Consider the following 19,712-nt stretch of genomic DNA (forward strand, 5'->3'; position numbering starts at 1 on the left):
CTCACTATAGCTGTGTGCTGCACTATAACTGTGTATTCCACTATAGTTGTGTGCTCACTATAGCTGTGTATTGCACTATAACTGTGTGCTGTACTAAAGGTGTGTATTGCACTATAGCTGTGTGCTGCACTATAGCTGTGCATTGCACTAGAGCTGTGTGCTGCACTATAACTGTGTATTGCACTGTAACTGTGCTGCACTATTATTGTGTATTGCACAATAGCTGTATATTGCACTATAGCTGTGTGCTGCACCATAGCTGTGTGCTGCACTGTAACTGCATAGCACAATAGTTGTATGCTCACTATAGCTGTGTATTCCACTATAGTTGTGTGCTCACAATAGCTGTGTATCGCAATATAACTGTGTGCTGCACTATAGCTATATGCTGCACTATAACTGTGTGCTGCACTATAGCTGTATGCTGCCCTATAGCTGTTTGTTGCGCTATAACTGTGTGCTGCACTACAGCAGTGTAATGCACTATAGATGTGTGCTGCACTATAGCTGTGTATTGCGCTATAGCTGTGTGCTGCACTGAAACTATGCATAGCACTATAGTTGTGTGCTCACTATAACTATGTGCTGCACTATAACTGTGTATTCCACTATAGTTGCCTGCTCACTATAGCTGTGTATTGCATATAACTGTGTGCTGCACTATAGGTGTGTATTGCACTATAGCTACATGCTGCACTACAGCTGTGTGCGGCACCATAGCTGTGAATTGCACTACAGCTGTGTGCTACACTACAGCTGTGCATTGCACTATAGTTGTGTGTTGCACTATAGCTGTATGCTGCACTATAGCTGTGCATTGCACTATAGCTGTGTGCTACACTATTACTGTGCATTGCACGACAGCTGTGTGCTGCACTACAGATGTGTATTGCACAATAACTGTGCTGCACTGTAGCTATATGCTACACTATAGCTGCGCATTGCACTATATATGTGTGCTGCACGACAGCTGTGTATTGTGCTATAGCAGTGTGCTGCACTATAACTGTATTGAACTATAGCTGTGTATTGCACTATAACTGTGTGCTGCCCTATAGCTGTGTGCTGCACTATAACTGTGTATTGCACTATAGCTATATGCTGCAGTATAGCTGTGTGTTGCACTGTAACTGTGTATTGCACTACAGCTGTGTGCTGCACTATAGCTATGCGCTGCACTACAACTGTGTATTGCACTATTACTGTGTTCTGCACTACAACTGTGTATTGCACTATAACTATGTGCTGCACTATAGCTGTATGCTGCACTACGACTGTGTATTGCACTGTAAATGTATTGCACTGTAGCTGTGTGCTGCCCTACAGCTGTGTATTGCACTATAACTGTGTGCTGCACTACAGCTGTATGCTGCACTATAGCTGTGTGCTGCACTATAGCTGTGTATTGAACTATAGCTGTGCATTGCACTATAACTGTGTGCTGCACTATAGCTGTGCGCTGCACTACAACTGTGTATTGCACTATAACTGTGTGCTGCACTATAGCTGTGTGCTGCAATATAACTGTATTGCACTTTAACTGTGTGCTGCACGATAGCTGTGTATTGCACTACAGCTGTGTGCTGCACTACAGCTGTGTGTCTTGCACTATAGTTGTGTGCTCACTATAGCTTTGTGCTGCACTATTACCGTGTATTGCATTATAGCTGTGTGCTGCACTGTAACTATGCATAGCACTATAGTTGTGTGCTCACTATAGCTGTGTGCTGCACTATAACTGTGTGCTGCACTATAGGTGTGTATTGCATTATAGCTACATGCTGCACTATAGCTACATGCTGCACTATGGCTGTGCATTGCACTATAGCTGAGTGCTGCACTATAGCTGTATGTTGCACTCTAGCTGTGTGCCTCACTACAGCTGTGTATTGCACTATAACTGTGTATTGCGCTATAGCTGTGTGCCTCACTACAGCTGTGTATTGCGCTATAGCTGTGTGCTGCACTACAGCTGTGTATTGCGCTATAGCTGTGTGCCTCACTACAGCTGTGTATTGCGCTATAGCTGTGTGCTGCACTACAGCTGTGTATTGCGCTATAGCTGTGTATTGCGCTATAGCTGTGTATTGCGCTATAGCTGTGTACTGCACTATAGCTGTGTGCTGCACTATAGCTGTGTATTGCACTGTAGCTGTGTGCTGCACTAAAACTGTGTATTGCACTATAACTGTGTATTGCACTATAACTGCGTGCTGCACTATAATAACTGTGTATTGCACTATAGCTGTGTATTGCACTATAACTGTGTGTTACACTATAACTGTGTGCTGCATTATAACTGTGTATTGCACTATAGCTGTGTGCTGCACTATAGCTGTGTATTGCACTATAACTGTGTATTGCACTATAACCGTGTGCTGCACGATAGCTGTGTGCTGCATGATAGCTGTGTGGTGCACTATAGCTGTATATTGCACTATAACTGTGTGTTGAACTATAGCTGTGTGCTGCATTATAGCTGTGTGCTGCACTGTAGCTGTGTATTGCACTATAACTGTGTGCTGCACTAAGCTATATGCTACACAATAGCTGTGTGCTGCACTATAGCTGTGTATTGAACTATAACTGTGTGCTGCACTATAACTGTGTATTGCACTATCACTGTGTGCTGCACTATAGCTGTGTATTGAACTATAGCTGTGTGCTGCACTATAACTGTGTATTGCACTATACTGTGTGTTGCACTATCACTGTGTGCTGCACTATAACTGTGTATTTCACTATAGTTGTCAGCTCACTATAGCTGTGTATTGCAATATAACTTTGTGCTGCACTATAGGTGTGTATTGCATTATAGCTACATGCTGCACTATGGCTGTGTGCCGCACTATAGCTGTGCATTGCACTATAGTTGTGTGCTGCACTCTAGCTGTGTTTTGCACTCTAGCTGTGTGCTGCACTACAGCTATGTATTGCACTACAGCTGTGTATTGCGGTATAGCTGTATGCTGCACTATAGATGTGTATTGTGCTATAGCTGTGTGCTGCACTACAGCTGTGTATTGCACTATAGCTGTGTATTGCGCTATAGCTGTGTGCTGCACTATAGCTGTGTATTGCACTATAGCTGTGTATTGCACTATAGCTGTGTGCTGCACTATAACTGCGTGCTGCACTATAACTGCGTGCTGCACTATAACTGCGTGCTGCACTATAGCTGTGTACTACACTATAACTGTGTGCTACACTATAACTGTGTGCTGCATTATAACTGTGTGCTGCACTATAGCTGTGTATTGCGCTATAGCTGTGTGCTGTACTATAGCTGTATGCTGCACTATAACTGTGTATTGCACTATAACTGTATGCTGCACTGTAGCTGTGTGCTGCACTAAGCTATATGCTACACAATAGCTGTGTGCTGCACTATAGCTGTGTATTGAACTATAACTGTGTATTGCACTATAACTGTGTGCTACACTATAACTGTATGCTGCATTATAACTGTGTATTGCACTATAACTGTGTGCTGCACTATAGCTGTGTATTACACTATAACAGTGTATTGAACTATAACTGTGTATTGCTCTATAACCGTGTGCTGCACTATAACTGTGTGCTGCACTATAACTGTGTATTGCACTATATCGGTGTATTGCACTATATCGGTGTGCTGCATTATAGCTGTGTGCTGCACTATAGCTGTATATTGCACTATAACTGTGTGCTGCACTATAGCTGTGTGCTGCACTATAACTGTGTATTGCACTATCACTGTGTGCTGCACTATAGCTGTGTGCTGCCCTATAGCTGTGTATTGCATATTAGCTGTGCTGCACATTAGCTGTGTGCTGCACTGTAGCTGTGTGCTGCACTGTAGCTGTGTGCTGCACTATAACTCTGTGCTGCATTATAGCTGTGTATTACACTATAACTGTGTATTACACTATAACTGTGTATTGCACTATAGCTGTGTGCTGCACTATAGCTGTGTGCTGCACTATAGCTGTATGCTGCCCTATAGCTGTGTATTGCGCTATAGCTGTGTGCTGCACTACAGCTGTGTATTGCACTATAGCTGTGTGCTGCACGTTAGCTGTGTATTGCGCTATAGCTGTGTGCTGCACTATAGCTGTGTATTGCACTGTAGCTGTGTGCTGCACTGTAGCTGTGTGCTGCACTAACTGTATTGCACTATAACTGTGTTTGCACTATAACTGTGTTTGCACTATAACTGTGTGCTGCACTATAGCTGTGTATTACACTATAACTGTGTATTGCACTATAGCTGTGTGCTGCACTATAACCGTATGCTGCACTATAACCGTGTGCTGCAATATAAATGTGTATTGCACTATAACTGTGTGCTGCACTATAACTGTGTGCTGCATTATAGCTGTGTGCTGCACTATAGCTGTGTGCTGCACTATAGCTGTGTATTGCGCTATAGCTGTGTGCTGCATAATAACTATTGCACTATAACTGTGTGCTAAACTATAGCTGTGTGCTGCACTATAACTGTGTGCTGCATAATAACTATTGCACTATAACTGTGTGCTGCCCTATAGCTCTCTATAGCACTATAACTGTGTGCTGCACTATAGCTCTGTATTGCACTATAACTGTGTGCTGCACTATAGCTGTGTACAGTCGGTTCTGATATAACGTGACAGTTCCGTTCTCATGCGATCTTGCATTGTAAGGTCGCAGAATAACCTCGCCATTTAAATTAATGAGGGTCGGAACCGCGTTATTACCAATACAGGTAATGAAATTTGGCGTTCTACAAATAAATGTCAAAAATCTTTAATCGCGTTAAAGCCAATTCGCGTTGAAGAAACGCGTGTTATAGTAGAACCGACTGTACAACTCCTCGGATACTGCCTGACCTGCTGTGCTTTTCCAGCAACACACTCTCAACTCTGATCTCCAGTATCTGCAGACCTCACTGTCTCCTGTACTGCACTATGGCCGTGTACTGCACAGTAGCTGTGTGCTGTATTGTAATTTTGTCCTGTCCTGTGGATGCTTGTTCAATTACAGCTGTTTACTCTTCTGCAGCTGTACCTTATGCTCGAACATTGGGAAATAATATGCTTGCATCTCCACTCTTGTTTCCATTACACAGCCAGCTCCTCTCAAGTTTTAGAGCTCTCTCTGTAAAGTGCACAACGACCACTTCCAGCAATGTTTAAACCATTCTGTGTGAGCAGCTCCTCAATGTACACACATAAATAGCTGGTGAAAATGCTTAAAACACGCGTTAAACAAAGAGTTTCACGCGTACAACGCCTGAAATGTTTTTTTTCCCCTTCTGTAAAATTTGTTCCAACGGCTCGGACGTATCAACTTTAAACAAGTTTGCGGGAAAGTCTGCAAACCGACAAGAGCGTCCATCCCTTGTCCCATGGCATTTACTTTGGAAATTGTTCACTTTTTAATTCACAAATAAACTCATCTCCCTCCTGTTCTCGCTTCACGGTTTTTCTAAAGAAGAGTGAAGACTGAAGTCGCTGCTTACCTGCGCTGCATGGGATGGGTAAAAGCAGGAGAGCACGAGGTACAGAAAAACACCGTGCTGAACAGCAGCAACCATATCGCCTGTCCTCCTCTAATCCTGGGGAATTCCTTCAGGATCGGGTTTTCACCCTACCCACCCCCCTCCACCCAAACCAGGAAAACCTCTGGCTCTGACTTGCAGGTGCATTTACAGCGAGAGCATCGCTTCCAGTGAGTTTCCCTCCTGGAATAACATGAGAACAGCTGGCTGTGTTTACCACGGGCTCCTTTTCCAGACGCGACCGGACCCACAACAAAACCTGCGGTTTGTTTTCTTGCTGCGGGAGCTGGGGGTGATCTCTGCAGGACTGCCTGGTCAGAGTAGGAAAGGCTGAGGTTCCTCTCAGGATGATGTTGGTCCGCCCCTTTACGGAAAAGGGGTGGGGAGGAAGCTGGTAAAATTTAGACCAAAACATGCCTTCAACTTTACAATTACTTTTTTTAAAAAAAAAGAATATCAAAGCACGCTTTAAGAATTACATTATTTTTAGCTTGAGCAAAAAACATAAATTAAATAAGGGTGACTTTACAAATAGTTGGTATATCAACCTCTTCAAATATGTTACGACATAGACCTGGAACATAAACCCATTCCTTTTCAAGGCGGTTTACATCCGTGGGCACAAGGATTTTTCAATGTGATCATGCAATATTGCAAGATACCCTTACATCCACTCCGGAAACGTGTAATGACTTCTTTGACGGGTTGATTAGAAAATATCTCCAATGCACACGGTGAATTCGTGCAGCTGATCAATTGGTGAAACAAACACTATCCCGTCAGGTTTCAGAACTGAACCCCACTGAAAATATTAAAAACAACAATTATTTTTGTGATTTTTGAAATATTACCAAAATGGTGAGTGATAATAGGGATTAGAGTATTTTAAAACTTTAGATGTGATATCTTTAAAATTATAAACAGTTCTCTGATTTTAAAAAAGAATTCAATTAAAATGGAAATATGAGAAATATACCTAATTATAAAAAATATACCTAACTACCATTGCCCACGGTGGGCTATTGTACAAAATATGGAGGCATGGGATTGAGGGTAATTTAGCGGTTTAGATCAGAAATTGTCTAGTCGAAAGAAGACAGAGAGTGGTGCTTGATGGGAAATGTTCATCCTGGAGCTTAGTTACCAGTGGTGTACGGCATGGATCTGTTTTGGGGTTACTGCTGTTTGGTATTTTTATAAATGACCTAGATGAAGGTGTGGAAGGATGGATTAGTAAATTTGTGGATGACACTAATGTCAGTGGAGTTATGGATAGTGCTGAAGGATGTTGCAGGTTACAGAGGGACGTAGATAAATGCAGAGTTGGGCTGAGAGGTGGCAAATGGAGTTTAATGCAGAAAAGTGTGAGGTGATTTACTTTGGAAGGAGCAACATGAATAAAGAGTACTGGGCTAATGGTAAGATTCTTGGTAGTGTAGATGAGCAGAGAGGTCTCGGTATCCATGTTCATAGTTCCCTGAAAGTTGCTACCCAAGTTGATAGTGTTGTTAGGAGAGGCGTACAGTGCGTTAGCTTTTATTAGTAGAGGGATTGAGTTTCAGAGGCACAAGGTCTTGCTGCAACTATACAAAACTCAAGTGCAGCTGTACTTGGAGTATTGCGTACAGTTCTGGTCACCACATTATTTGAAGGAAGTGGAAGCTTTGGAAAGGGTGCAGAGGAGATTTACTAGGATGTTGCCTGGTCTGGAGGGAAGGTTTTATGAGGAAAGGCTGAGGGATGTGAGGCTGTTTTCTTCAGAGAGAAGGTTGAGAGGAGACTTAATTGAGACATATAAGGTAATCAGAGGGTTAGATTACCTTATATGTCTCAATTAAGTCTCCTCTCAACCTTTTTTCTCAGATGGTGTTGGCTAGCACAAGGAGACATAGCTTTAAATTGTGGAGTAAAAGATATAGGACAGATGTCAGAGGTAGTTTCTATACTCAGAGTAGTAGAGGCATAGAATGCACTGCCTGTAACAGTAGTAGACTCACCAACTTTAAAGGTATTTAAATGCCATTGGATAAACATATGGATGAAAATGTTAGATGGGCTTCAGATTGGTTCCAAAGTTGGTGCAACATCGAGGGCCGAAGGGCCTGTACTGTTCTGTAATGTTCTGTGTTCCATATAACAGGGCAGCACATGTGAAGTATTGATTTGATTTGATTTATTATTGTGAAATGCACAGAGATACACTGAAAACAGTTGTTTTACATACTATCCAGACAAATTGTATCTTACATGAGTAAATCAGGGTAATAGAACAGAATGCAGAATATAGTGTTACAGCTACAGAGAAGGTGCAGAGAAAGGTCAACATTAATATACGAGAGGTCCATTCATACGTCTGATAACAATGGGGAAGAAGCTGTTCTTGAATCTGTTGGCACGTTTTCAAACTTTTGTATATTCTGCCTGATGGAACAGGGTCGACGAGAGTATAACTGGGGTGGGAGAGGTCTTTGGTTATGTTGGCTGCTTTCCTGAGTCCGTGGGAAGTCTTGAAGGAGTCAGTGGGAGGAAGGCTGTTTTGCATGACAGACTGGGCTGCATTCACAACTCTGTAATTTCTTGGGTAGAGCAGTTGCCACACCAAGCTTGTAATACATCCGGGTAGGATGCTTTCAATGGTGCATCTATAAAAACTGGTAAGGGCCATTTTGGACATTTGGTAACAATGGAATACTTTCAAAGTGCAATACATAGCAAGATTCTTAGAAAAGCCAATGAAATTAAACCAAGCTTTAAGCTGTTTTTGGTTGTGGGGCAAAAGTTAAGGCAGTGCTGGCTCTCTTCAAATTGGGGTCAGAGGAGCTGGGGGGTAGTTTAGTTTCTTTCCAACTAGCCTCTGATTTTAGCTACTTATAGGCATGTTCTACAGAGAGCCAGCATTTACAAAATGGGCTGACTGGCCTTGTTCTGAGGTATAATGATTCTACGACCTAAAAACAGGATACAGACAGTCCCTGAGTTGTGAATGGGTTCCATTCTGGAGTCGACATTTTGCAAGTCGGTTTGTATGCAAGTTGTATGCAACACACATTTGGATAATGCAAGGCAAGCATTTGTATGTACAGGAAATGTCTGTATGTTGAATCTTTAAAATGACACTCCTGTATGGGATTGCGTTTATAAGTACAAGCATTTGTAAGTCAGATGTTTACAGATCAGGGCTCCCTGATTGGAATGGCAAGAGACTGCAGAGTTCTGTAGTACAGAGATTTAGGTGCCCTTGCACATGAATTATGTAAAGTTAATGTGCAGGTACAGAAAGTAATTGGGGAAGGCATATGGAATTTGCCTTTATTGTAAGAGGGAATAAAAATAGAGAAGTCTTGCCACAGTGGTGCAAGATATTGGCAAGTCCACACCTGGAATACTCTATTGTGGTTTGTTCTCTTTGTTTAAAATAGGACGTATTTGAATTGGAGGTGATTCAGAGAAGATTCACTCCAATCATGCTGGGAATGGAGGACTTGTCTTATGAGGAAAGATTGAGCAAGTTAGGCCTATATTCATTTGAAGTTAACTGAACAAAAGGTTGCTTTGTTGAAACCTGTGAATTCTGCTGGGACTTGACAGGATGGATGCAGATAAATTATTCCTCTTTATTGGGAAACTAAAGGTAGGAGATACAGTTCCAAGTAAAGGTCTCTCATTTAAGACAGAGATGAGTACAGCAGGGAGTTGGATAAGCAGTTCATCAAACAGTAATGTTGCTAGTTGAAGTAGAATGGCTATTCAGGACACAGCAAAAACTCCCTTCCCCTGTTCTTGTTTGGAAAATTGTAATATGCATCTAAATGGCAAACTGGGCACTAGGTTTAATGTCCTATTTGAAGGACAGGGATCACCACAGGGATGAATTAACATTCAAGACTGTGGCACAGTGTGGTGATGGAATTGCATCCACCATAATACACTGTGGAGTTGATAACCCTCGTGCAAAATGCATTGAGAAAATCATTGCAGTGGGATAATAGTGAGGGCGGGGGAGTCTGCTACTGGCAAGACCCTTTTAAGATCCAGACTGACTATGTAGAATTTACACATAGAATCCCTATAGTGCAGAAAGGGACTATCTGGACCATTGAATCTGCAGGAACCTTTCAAAGAGCAATCCCCCCCCACACCTAGCCCCTCCACACAGACCATCCCACAAGGCTGGATCTGAACCTGGGTCTTTGGTGTTGTGAGGAAGCACTACTAACCACTAAACCACCATGCTGCCCAATAGCATTGGAGTGCTTTTTTGATTGGTTTTGAACTGGAAACCATTCAAGTGCAAGATGAACATGACAGCTACTATACTACATAGAAACAGGCCATTCAGCCTAATTTCCATGGGTTGTTTTTACCCATTTGAGGTTCCTTCAGTCATTTCATGATGCAAATAATTATTAAAGCAGTTGACTCTATTCTCATGGAAATATTTGTCCAGTTTCATCTATACTATTCTCTTCGACTGTTCCCCGTGGTCGTGAGTTCTACATTCTTAGGATAAAATATTGTCTTCTGAACTCCTTTTTAGATTTATTGGTGACAATTTTATATCGAGAGTCTCTAGTTGCCCTTCCCCTTTAGAGGAAACATTCTCTTGTAGACAATCTATCAAAAACCTTTCACCTCCTCAGCCTTCTTTTGATTAAAGAAACGGAACCCAGCCTGTCATTCTTTACATCAAATGTAAACCTTTCTGATCTCATGCTTGTAAATATTTGCTGTCAATGCTTCTACATCCATTTTAAATGATAACGATGACCAGAAACACAGAACTCTGCAAGTATGGTCTAACCAAAGTTTGACAAGTTTAACTTAATTCACTACTTCTTGATTCAATCCTTCTAGACGTAAAACCCAGAACTTGATTTGCTTTTCCATGACCTCGTCAACCTCTCACACAACTTTCAATAAGGTGCATTTGCACTTGGAGTATCTTTTATTCCTCTAACTCTTATAGACTTGCTTCTTCCAAGTAATAAATTACCCCCTTATCTCTCTACTAAAGCATACTACTTCATATTTAGTTATCTTGAACTTAATTTGCCAAATATATGCCCAATTCTGTAAGTATATTAATGTCCTGCTGCAATCTGATCCAGTCCTCTTTAGTATTAATTCTCTGGATGTAGGTTTGCTTGCTGAGCTGGAAGGTTCAGTTTCAGCTGTTTCATTACCATACTAGGTAACATCTTCAGTGAGCCTCCGAATGAAGCACTGGTGGTGTAGCCCACTTTCTATTTATATGTTTGGGTTTCCTTGGGTTGGTGATGTCATTTCCGGCGGTGACATCATTTCCTGTATTTTTGTCGGGGGTGGTAAATGGGATCTAAGTCAATGTGTTTGTTGTTAGAGTTCTGGTAGGCGTACCATGCTTCTACGAATTCTCGTGTGTATCTCTGTTTGGCTTGTTCTAGGATGGAGAAAGTGAGGTCTGCAGATGCTGGAGATCAGAGATGGAAATGTGTTGCTGGAAAAGCGCAGCAGGTCAGGCAGCATCTAGGGAACAGGAGAATCGACGTTTCGGGCATTAGCCCTTCTTCAGGAAGGGCATTAGCCCTTCCACATTGTTCTAGGATGGATGTGTTGTCCCAGTCGAAGTGGTGTCCTTCCTCATCCATATATAAGGATAATAGTGAGAGTGGGTCATGTCTTTTTGTGGCTAGTTGATGTCCATTTATCCTGGTGGCTAGTTGTCTGCCTATTTGTGCAATGTAGTGTTTGTTATAGTTCTTGCAAGGTATTTGTAAATGACATTAAGTTTGCTTGTCTGTATAGGGTCTTTCAAGTTCATTAGCTGCTGTTTTAGTGTGTTGGTGGGTTTGAGGGCTACTATAATTCCAAGAGGTCTGAGTAGTCTGGCAGTCATTTCTGAGATGTCTTTGATGTAGGGGAGAGTGGCTAGGGTTTCTGGATGCATTTTGTCTGCTTGTTTGGGTTTGTTGCTGAGAAATTGGCAGACTGTGTTCATTGGATCAAGTTTAGAGTGGTGCTGGAAAAGCACAGCAGGTCAGGCAGCATCCGAGGAGCAGGAGAATCGACGTTTTGGGCAAAAGCCCTTCATCAGGAATGAGGCTGGGAACCTTGAGAGTGGAGAGATGAATGGGAAGGGGGGTGGGGTTGCGGAGAAGGTAGCTCAGAATGCAATGGAGGTGAATGGAGGTGGGAGTTAAGGTGGAGCGGATAGGTGGGAAGGAGGATTGACAGGTGGGACTGGTCATGAGGATGGTGCTGAGCTGTAAACTGGAACTGGGGTAAGGTGGGAGAGGGGAAATGAGGAAACTGGTGAAGTCCACATTGATGCCCTGGGGTTGAAGCATTCCAAGGCGGAAGATGAGGCATTCTTCCTCCAGGTGTCAGGAGGTGAGGGAGTGGCAATGGAGGAGGCCCAGAGCCTGCATGTCCTTGGCAGAGTGGGAGGGGGAGTTGAAATGTTTGGCCACGAGGCAGTGGGGTCAATTGGTTCTGGTGTCCTGGAGGTGTTCTCTAAAGTGCTCTGCGAGAAGGTGTCCATTCTCCTCAATGTAGAGGAGACTGTATTGGGAGCAACGGATACAATAAATGGTGTGGAAGAGCAGGTTAAACTTTGATGGATGTGGAAGGCTCCTTTGGGGCCTTGGATGGAGGTGAGGGGGGAGGTGTGGGTGCAGGATTCGCAATTCCTGCGGTGGCAGGGTAAGGTGCCAGGAGGGCAGGGTGGGTTGTTGGGGGAGTGGACCTGACCAGGTAATCGTGGAGGGAACGGTCTTTGCGGGGTGGGGAAGGAAATATGTTCTTGGTGGTGGGGTCAGTTTGTAGGTGGTGGAAATGTCGGCACATGATGTGATTTTTTTGTGGAGGATGGTGGGCTGGAAGGTGAGGACCAGAGGGGTTCAGGCCTTGTTGCAGTTGGAAGGGTGGGGTTAAAGGGCAGAGGCGCGGGACATGGATGAGATGCGTTGGAGGGCATCTTCAACCACGTGGGAGAGGAAATTGCGGTCCCACGCCTCCCAACAAACCACCCTCCCCTCCTGGCACCTTCCCCTACCACAGCAGGAATTGCAAAACCTGTGCCCACACCTCCCCCTTCACCTCCGCCCAAGGCCCCAAAGGAGCCTTCCACATCCATCAAAGTTTCACCTGCACATCCACCAATGTAATTTATTGTATCCATTGCTCCCGATGCGGTCTCCTCTATATGAGGGAGACTGGACGCCTTCTCGCAGAGCGCTTTAGAGAACATCTGCCGGACACCCGCATCAATCAACCCCAACACCCCGTGGCCCCTCCCACTCTGCTGAGAATATGCAGGTCCTAGGCCTCCTCCACCGCCACTCCCTCACCACCTGATGCCTGGAGGAAGAATGCCTCATCTTCCACCTTGGGACCTTCCAACCCCACTGGTATCAATGTGTACTTCACCAGTTTCCTCATTTTCCCTCCCCCAACCTTACCCCCGTTCCAGCCTTCCAGCTCAATACTGTCCCACCTGTCAATCATCCTTCCCACCTATCCGCTCCACCCTCCTATCCCACCTATCATCTTCACCCCCACCTCCATCCACCTATTGCACTCTCAGCTCCCTCTTTTTGAATACACTGTAGAGGTGATTTTCCTCTACCTAGTTCCTCTGTGCTGCAGTGTGTGGTGGCTTGTTGAAATATTGTTCTGATGCAGCTTCGTTTGTGGTTGTTGGAATGATTGCTTCTGTAGTTCAGTATTTGGTCCGTATGTGTTGTTTTCCTCTAGATGCTGGTTTCAAGTTCCCCATTGGCTGTCTACTGTGACATCTCAGAATGGGCAGTTTGTTGTTGTTTTCCTCCTCTTTAGTAAATTTTATGCCAGTAAGGGTATTATTGATGGTCTTGAATGTTTCCTCTAATTTGTTTCATTTAGTGATGACAAAGGTGTCATCCACATAGCAAACCCAAACTTTGGGTTGGATGTTTGATAGAGCTATTTGTTCGAGTCTCTGTATTACTGCCTCTGCTAAGAATCCTGATATCGGAGACCCCATGGGTGTTCCGTTGGTTTGTCTGTAGGTTTTGTTACTGAAGGTGAAGTGGGTGGTAAAGCATAGGTCCACTAGCTTGACGATACTGTCTTTTGTTCTTGCTGATGAAGTTGGTGATGTTTGGTGTATGTGTCTTTGGTTCTTATAATAATATAGTCAGTGTTTCTTGGTCAGGTTGATGTTGATGGATGTGAACAGGGCTGTTATATCAAAGGAGACCATTATTTCATCCTCTTCTATTTTGGTGTCTTCAGGAATTCTTGGGTGGAGTCAGTGGAGTGGCATGAGTTTTCTACTAAGTGTTTTGGTCTTTGGTTTAGCTCCTTGGGCAATATGTACGTTGGTGTTCCAGGTAGCGAGTCAGTGGGTCTGAGGGGGGCTCCTGGTTTGTGAATTTTGGGTAATCTGTAGGAACATGGTGTGTTGGATCCGTCTGATTTCATTTTTTGGAAGTCGGTCTTATTTATTTCTCCAGATTTCTGAAGGTTTTTGAGGAGGGCTGTGATTCGGTTCTCTAGTTGTGGGGTGGGTTCTATCACCACTTGCCAATAATCAGCGTTCATAATTACAAATTCCCCTCCAAGCCAACTCACAAAATTACTTGCTGTATCTTCCTAAAAACCTTTAACAATCCGTGCACCAGGACACAGAGATCTCTCAGCTCTGCACTATTTCATCATTTAGATCATATACTTCTTTTCTGTCCTTTTTCCAAAATGGATAACTTCAGATTTTCCCATATTGTACATATTTGCCCAATGTTCGCCCATTCATTGAACCTACCTTGATCCCTTTGTAGCTTCCTTACATTCTCTCCATAGCTTGCTTTTCCTCCTCATCTTATGTCATCAACAAATTTAGTTACCATACCTTTTTCCTTTTATTCAAGTCATTTATATAAATTGCAAAGAGTTGAACCTTTAGTATTGATCCTGACTACCCTGCCAACAAGAAAATGGCCCATTTACATCTTTGCTTTCCTGTTGGCGAGACAATCTTCAATCCACATGAATATATTTTCTTGTACACTGTAAGCTTTTATTTTGTGAAATACATTTTAATGTGGCACTTTATTAAATACCTTCTGGAAATCTAATTACAGTACATCCACTGATTTCCTTTATTCACGCGAACATTACTTTTTCAGAAGAACTCCAATAAAATGGTTGAACATGATTTCATTGTCACAAAACTCTGATAGATTCAACATAATCAGGAAGAGTCAACAAAGTGCCCCAATAATACCTCTGTCAGTTTCCCTCTGACAGTTGTTAAGCTCACTGGCTTGTAATTTTCTGCTTTCTCTCTCCCTGCCTTTTTGAATAAAGAAGCTATACTCATTATTTTCCAAACTCATGGAAGCTTTCTCAAATCTAGGGAATTTGAGAGAATTGGAACCAAAGCACCAATCTCCCTGCTTATTTTAAAACCCTTGGATGAAGTCAGCCAGGACTGGTGATCTGTATGTCTGCACTTTCAACAATTTGCCCAGTACTATTTTCCTGGTGATTTTAATGTCCTTGAGCTTCACCCTCGTATTCAGGCAAAACCACTGAAAAAATCAACTTTGATGGATTGATATGATATTCGAATGGCTGAAAAGCATTTTCTTTGACAGGTCCAGTTTTCTCAGTTCTCAGATGTCCAACAGTTCAGGAGAGAAACCAGAAGTGCTCTGAAGCTCTAGTTGAAGCACAGCACCATTGATATCATTGTCTGAGAGGAGCAAAATGGTGACAACATCCATCAGACTGCAGGATGCTTCGAGTCACAATGTCTTAATGAGGAGGCAAAGAAGGAAGAACCTTGGTGGAAACTAATGACCTTGAATAGACGCCATCTTCATTTAGAGAGACAGCTTGATGATGGGGTACTTTACCTTCCATTACGTAGAACAGAAGGTTACAGACCTTTCTGCCCTCGATGTTGCGCCTCACTGTGAAATTAATCTGATGCCCATCTAACCTATACATATGGATAACAATAGAAAGGTATGTCCAATGCCCATTCAAATGCCCTTAACGTCAGCGAGTCTACTACTGTTGCAGGCAGGCTGTTGCACCCCCCTACTACTTCGATTAAAGAAACTACTCATGATATCTGTCCTAAATCTATGTCCTCTTGTGTTAGCCTTCACCATCCGAAGAAAAAGGCTCTAACTATCCACCCTATCTAACCCTCTGATTATCTTACATGTCTCGCTTAAGTCACCTCTCAAACTTCTTCTCTACATTGAACACAGCCTCAATATCCTCAGCCTTTCCTCATAAGACCTTCCTTCCATACCAGGCAACATCCTAGTAAATCTCCTTTGAGCCCTTTCCAAAGTTTCCACATCCTTCCTGTAATGCAGAGATCAGAACTGCACGCAATACTCCAGGTGCCATCTGACCACTGTCTTATACAGCCGAAGCATGACCTTGTGCCTCCGAAACTCAATCTCTGTACCAATAAATGCCAACACACCATATGCCTTCTTGACAGCCTGATCAACCTGGGTGGCAACTTTCAGGGATTTATGCACCTGGACGCTGAGATCTCCCTGTTCATCTACACTGCCAAGAATTTTACAATTAGCCCAGAACTCTGCATTTGTAATACTTCTTCCGAAGTAAACTACCTCACACTTTTCCACATTAAACTCCATTTTATCTACGTCCCTCTGTAACCCACGTCATCCTTCGGCACTATCCACAACTCTGCCTAACTTAGTGCCATCCGCAAATTTACTAACCTGATCTTCTATGTCCACATCCAGATCATTTATAAAAATGACAAACATCCAAAACAGATCCTTGCGGCATACCACTGGTAACTGAGCTCCAGGTTGAACATTTCCCATCAAGCACCACCCTCTGTCTTCTTTCTGCTAGCCAATTCCTGATCCAAACTGCTAAATCACCTTCAAGCCTGGAACTCCGTATTTTGTGCAATAGCTTACCATGTGGAACCTTGTCAAACACTTTACTGAAGTCCATATACACCACATCAACCGCTTTAACTTCGTCCACCTGTTTTGTCACCTTCTTGACAAACTCAATAAGGTTAGTTAGGCATGATCTACCCTTCACAAAACCGTGTTAATGGACAACCATGGGTCACTGTTGGTGCAATGGCTCACAACACTTACATTTCAACTGAGGAAAATATGGGTACCTCAGGACTAAGCAGACACAGGAAGAAATTAGTTTACATTGTCAGCCACAGGCTAAACAAAACATAGATAGCAGCACCCTCCACTGGATTGTAACTGTAAAGTCTCCATGACAAAACAATCCAATTCAGAATCACAGCCAATGAGCGCACTCTGCTGGTTGAGATGTGGACGTGATGTCAAAGCTCTGGATTAAAAGGGGCCAGAATGCAGAAGTTGACAGATGCAAAACTGCTATACGGAGAGATCCAACAAATGCTTCTTTTGTAAACATCCAACTTAGTGGGAACCAGCAGGACATTAACATAGAAAATTAACTTGTGTGTGTATAGGGTGGGCGGAGGGGGGGTGTCAATTGGTTTGCCCAGTAATTGTGGTACCAGACTGTATTTGACATTATTTGTCCAGCCTGAGAAATAACGTCAGACCTAACGAAGATACAGACAAGCAGAGGAACTCCTGCTGGAGTCAGGTCTGTCATGTTAGAGGAAACAGTTGCTCTGATGAAATGCAATTGACTGGAAACTCTTGGGTTCATTTTTAAAACCAAAATGGGTGGATTTGAATCAGTACGGAGGTGATCCTGAGGTCATTATCTCTGAGATCCTACTTTTAATTTTATTTCGTGGGTCCCTCTATTCTGCTTGCAAACGTCATTGCTTCACCACTGGTCGTTGGCTGCTGTTAGTCCAGACTCCAGGCAATTTGTGGAAAAAGCAGAGAAGGATCTGGGTATTCCCAGACAGTGTTGGTGGGGATGGGGCAAGGGGGAAAAAAAGAGAGAGAGAGAGAGAGAGAGAGAGAAAGAAAGAAAAGAGGTGAACTGCTTGCCTTCTTTCTTTAGTCAGTTGGTCATAACAAGGTACACTTAACATATCCCTTTCCTCTGGATATCTTTCTCCCAAAACGTTTTAAAATTATTCAAAAAAGCCTGGTTGAATTGAATGATCAAAAAACAGCAAGTTTAATAACCACTAAGCATGAGAGGTCATAGTGTAACAAGTTAGAAATAAAAAGCAAGACAAATTTAAACATTTTTTAAAAACACGTACATATATCAGTGTCTGAATTGTTTGTGAAGAGTGGATAGTTGAATGTTGCAGTCATTGCAGTGGTGGTTATTAGTGTTCATATTAGTAATTGAACAGTTGGTGTCATAAGCTTTAGTTTTGTAGATAGATTGAGATTCTGTAGTTCTGATTCCTTTCAACAATAACTGAATTCCAGCATTCCGTGCAAGTGCAGGTTGTGCGGTTTCCTTTGGTCACTTTGCTTGCCACCAGACTTCATGCACTCTGAGTAAAAGTCCCCTTACCTCCAACCCAAGGGTGATAAGGGCTAGTTCTTTGACTGTGACTTTCACTGTATGCTAATCACTAAAACCAGGCCCGTTCCCACAAGCACACAGTCCCACAAGCACACAGTCCCACAAGCACACAGTCCCACAAGCACACAGTCCCACAAGCACACAGTCCCACAAGCACACAGTCCCACAAGCACACTCCAGTAGAGTTTAAATTGGCTTTTAAATTGATAGGAAACAGAATAAACGTGTTTGCAGTTTAGCACAGCACCTGCAGGGCAAAGCTTCCTGTTGAGCAATGCCTTTGCAGTTATAAGAGACCACAATCCAATCTGTTCTGATGTGCTTTTTCTCCCTTTTGAAGGGCTGTTGTTTAAAGTTTCTTTCATCTCCAGTAGTACATTCCGAGAGTTCAGCTTCCAAGGCAGACATGTAATTTACATTTGCAGCCATTTTTGCCTATCATTCCTCTTTTCTAAATTTAAAAAAAATTGGAATTACAAATTGAAAAAATGCCTACACTACTTTGGGGTCTGACCTGTGGCCATGATAATACTTGGAGAAAGTGAGGACTGCAGATGCTGGAGATAGGAGTCGACTGTGTCGTGCTGGAAAAGCACAGCAAGTCAGGCAGCATCCGAGGTGCAGGAGAATCGACGTTTCAGACATAAGCCCTTCATCAGGAACCTGAACCGTCGATTCTCCTGCTCCTCGGATGCTGCCTGACCTGCTATGCTTTTCCAGCACCACACTGAACCCACGATAATACTGATATGGACCAGAATCACTAGCTGTTCTCCCTCGCCCTTTAAAATATCCTGTAGCTACTCAATGACATCCTTGATGTTAGTATCAGGATCATACAATCCTTGCGTCACATCTGCAGCTGCAGAAACACCTATATGTTCCTATTAGGATAGAGTCCCCTATCACGATTGCTCTCCCAATTTCTTTTCCTTTCTTACCCCTTGCAGCTGAGCGACATACTGCCATGGACTTGGGCTTCATTACATTCCTGAGAATCCATCTCTCCCTCAATATCCACAACAGAAAATGTTGAGAGGAAGGTGGACCCAAGAGACTCCTGTACTACTACCATTGTGCTTTTACTCTCTGCCACCTACTCATTTCCTTGCTGCTTCTGCACTGTTTACCTGTGATGTGATAACCTTCTGGTACTTGTTGTGCAGGAGTACCTCTGGCTTGCAGATACTCCAGTGACCATGCTAGGTCTGAAACATTGATTTCCAGTAGCTGCAACTGAAGACATACCCTGTACAAGTGTTACCCTGGATAGTGAAAATATTCCTGGCTTTCCAAATCCCACAGGAGAAGCATTCAACCTGGCCAAGCTGTTTTACCATTCATTTCCTCTCATTTGAAGAATATTAATATACGTAACACACCCAGAGGAGATTACCTTGTTTCTTATGCTTTCAGGACACAATATTTTACTTTAAAGGTTGGACAGTGGAAATACTCATCTTTTCTTATTCATCAAGGCAGCCACTTGTCCAGTGTTGGTTCCTGGACCTATTTGAGTATTTCTTTCCCTGTAATATTATTCATTAACATTTTCAAAACTCACCCATCTCCTGCAGCTATTCAACTCCTCATCTTCGAGACTGAAGATGGAGAAAGAAAATGGTGAAAAAGGACATCCCTCCCCTTCTCACCAAATGACCCTTTCACCAAACTTGCAATACTTCACTCTGCACCAGAGCACTACCGACAG

General features: G+C 43.0%; 1 protein-coding gene across 1 annotated transcript in view; it reads right to left on the reverse strand.

The window, feature by feature from the left end:
- The window catches only part of fbln7 (fibulin 7), a 45,440-nt gene extending 39,727 nt beyond the window's left edge, over window positions 1-5,713 (reverse strand). Inside the window, exon 1 of the mRNA XM_043687188.2 lies at window positions 5,483-5,713. Within this exon, the coding sequence (XP_043543123.2) occupies window positions 5,483-5,557 (75 nt within the window). The 5' untranslated portion in view covers window positions 5,558-5,713. The remainder of the gene's footprint in view (window positions 1-5,482) is intronic.
- Window positions 5,714-19,712: the final 13,999 nt, after the last annotated feature.

The sequence above is a fragment of the Chiloscyllium plagiosum genome, unplaced genomic scaffold, assembly GCF_037043375.1.
Source record: "Chiloscyllium plagiosum isolate Xiang-an unplaced genomic scaffold, Cpla_swu_hap1 HiC_scaffold_3, whole genome shotgun sequence".
NCBI lineage: Eukaryota > Metazoa > Chordata > Chondrichthyes > Orectolobiformes > Hemiscylliidae > Chiloscyllium > Chiloscyllium plagiosum.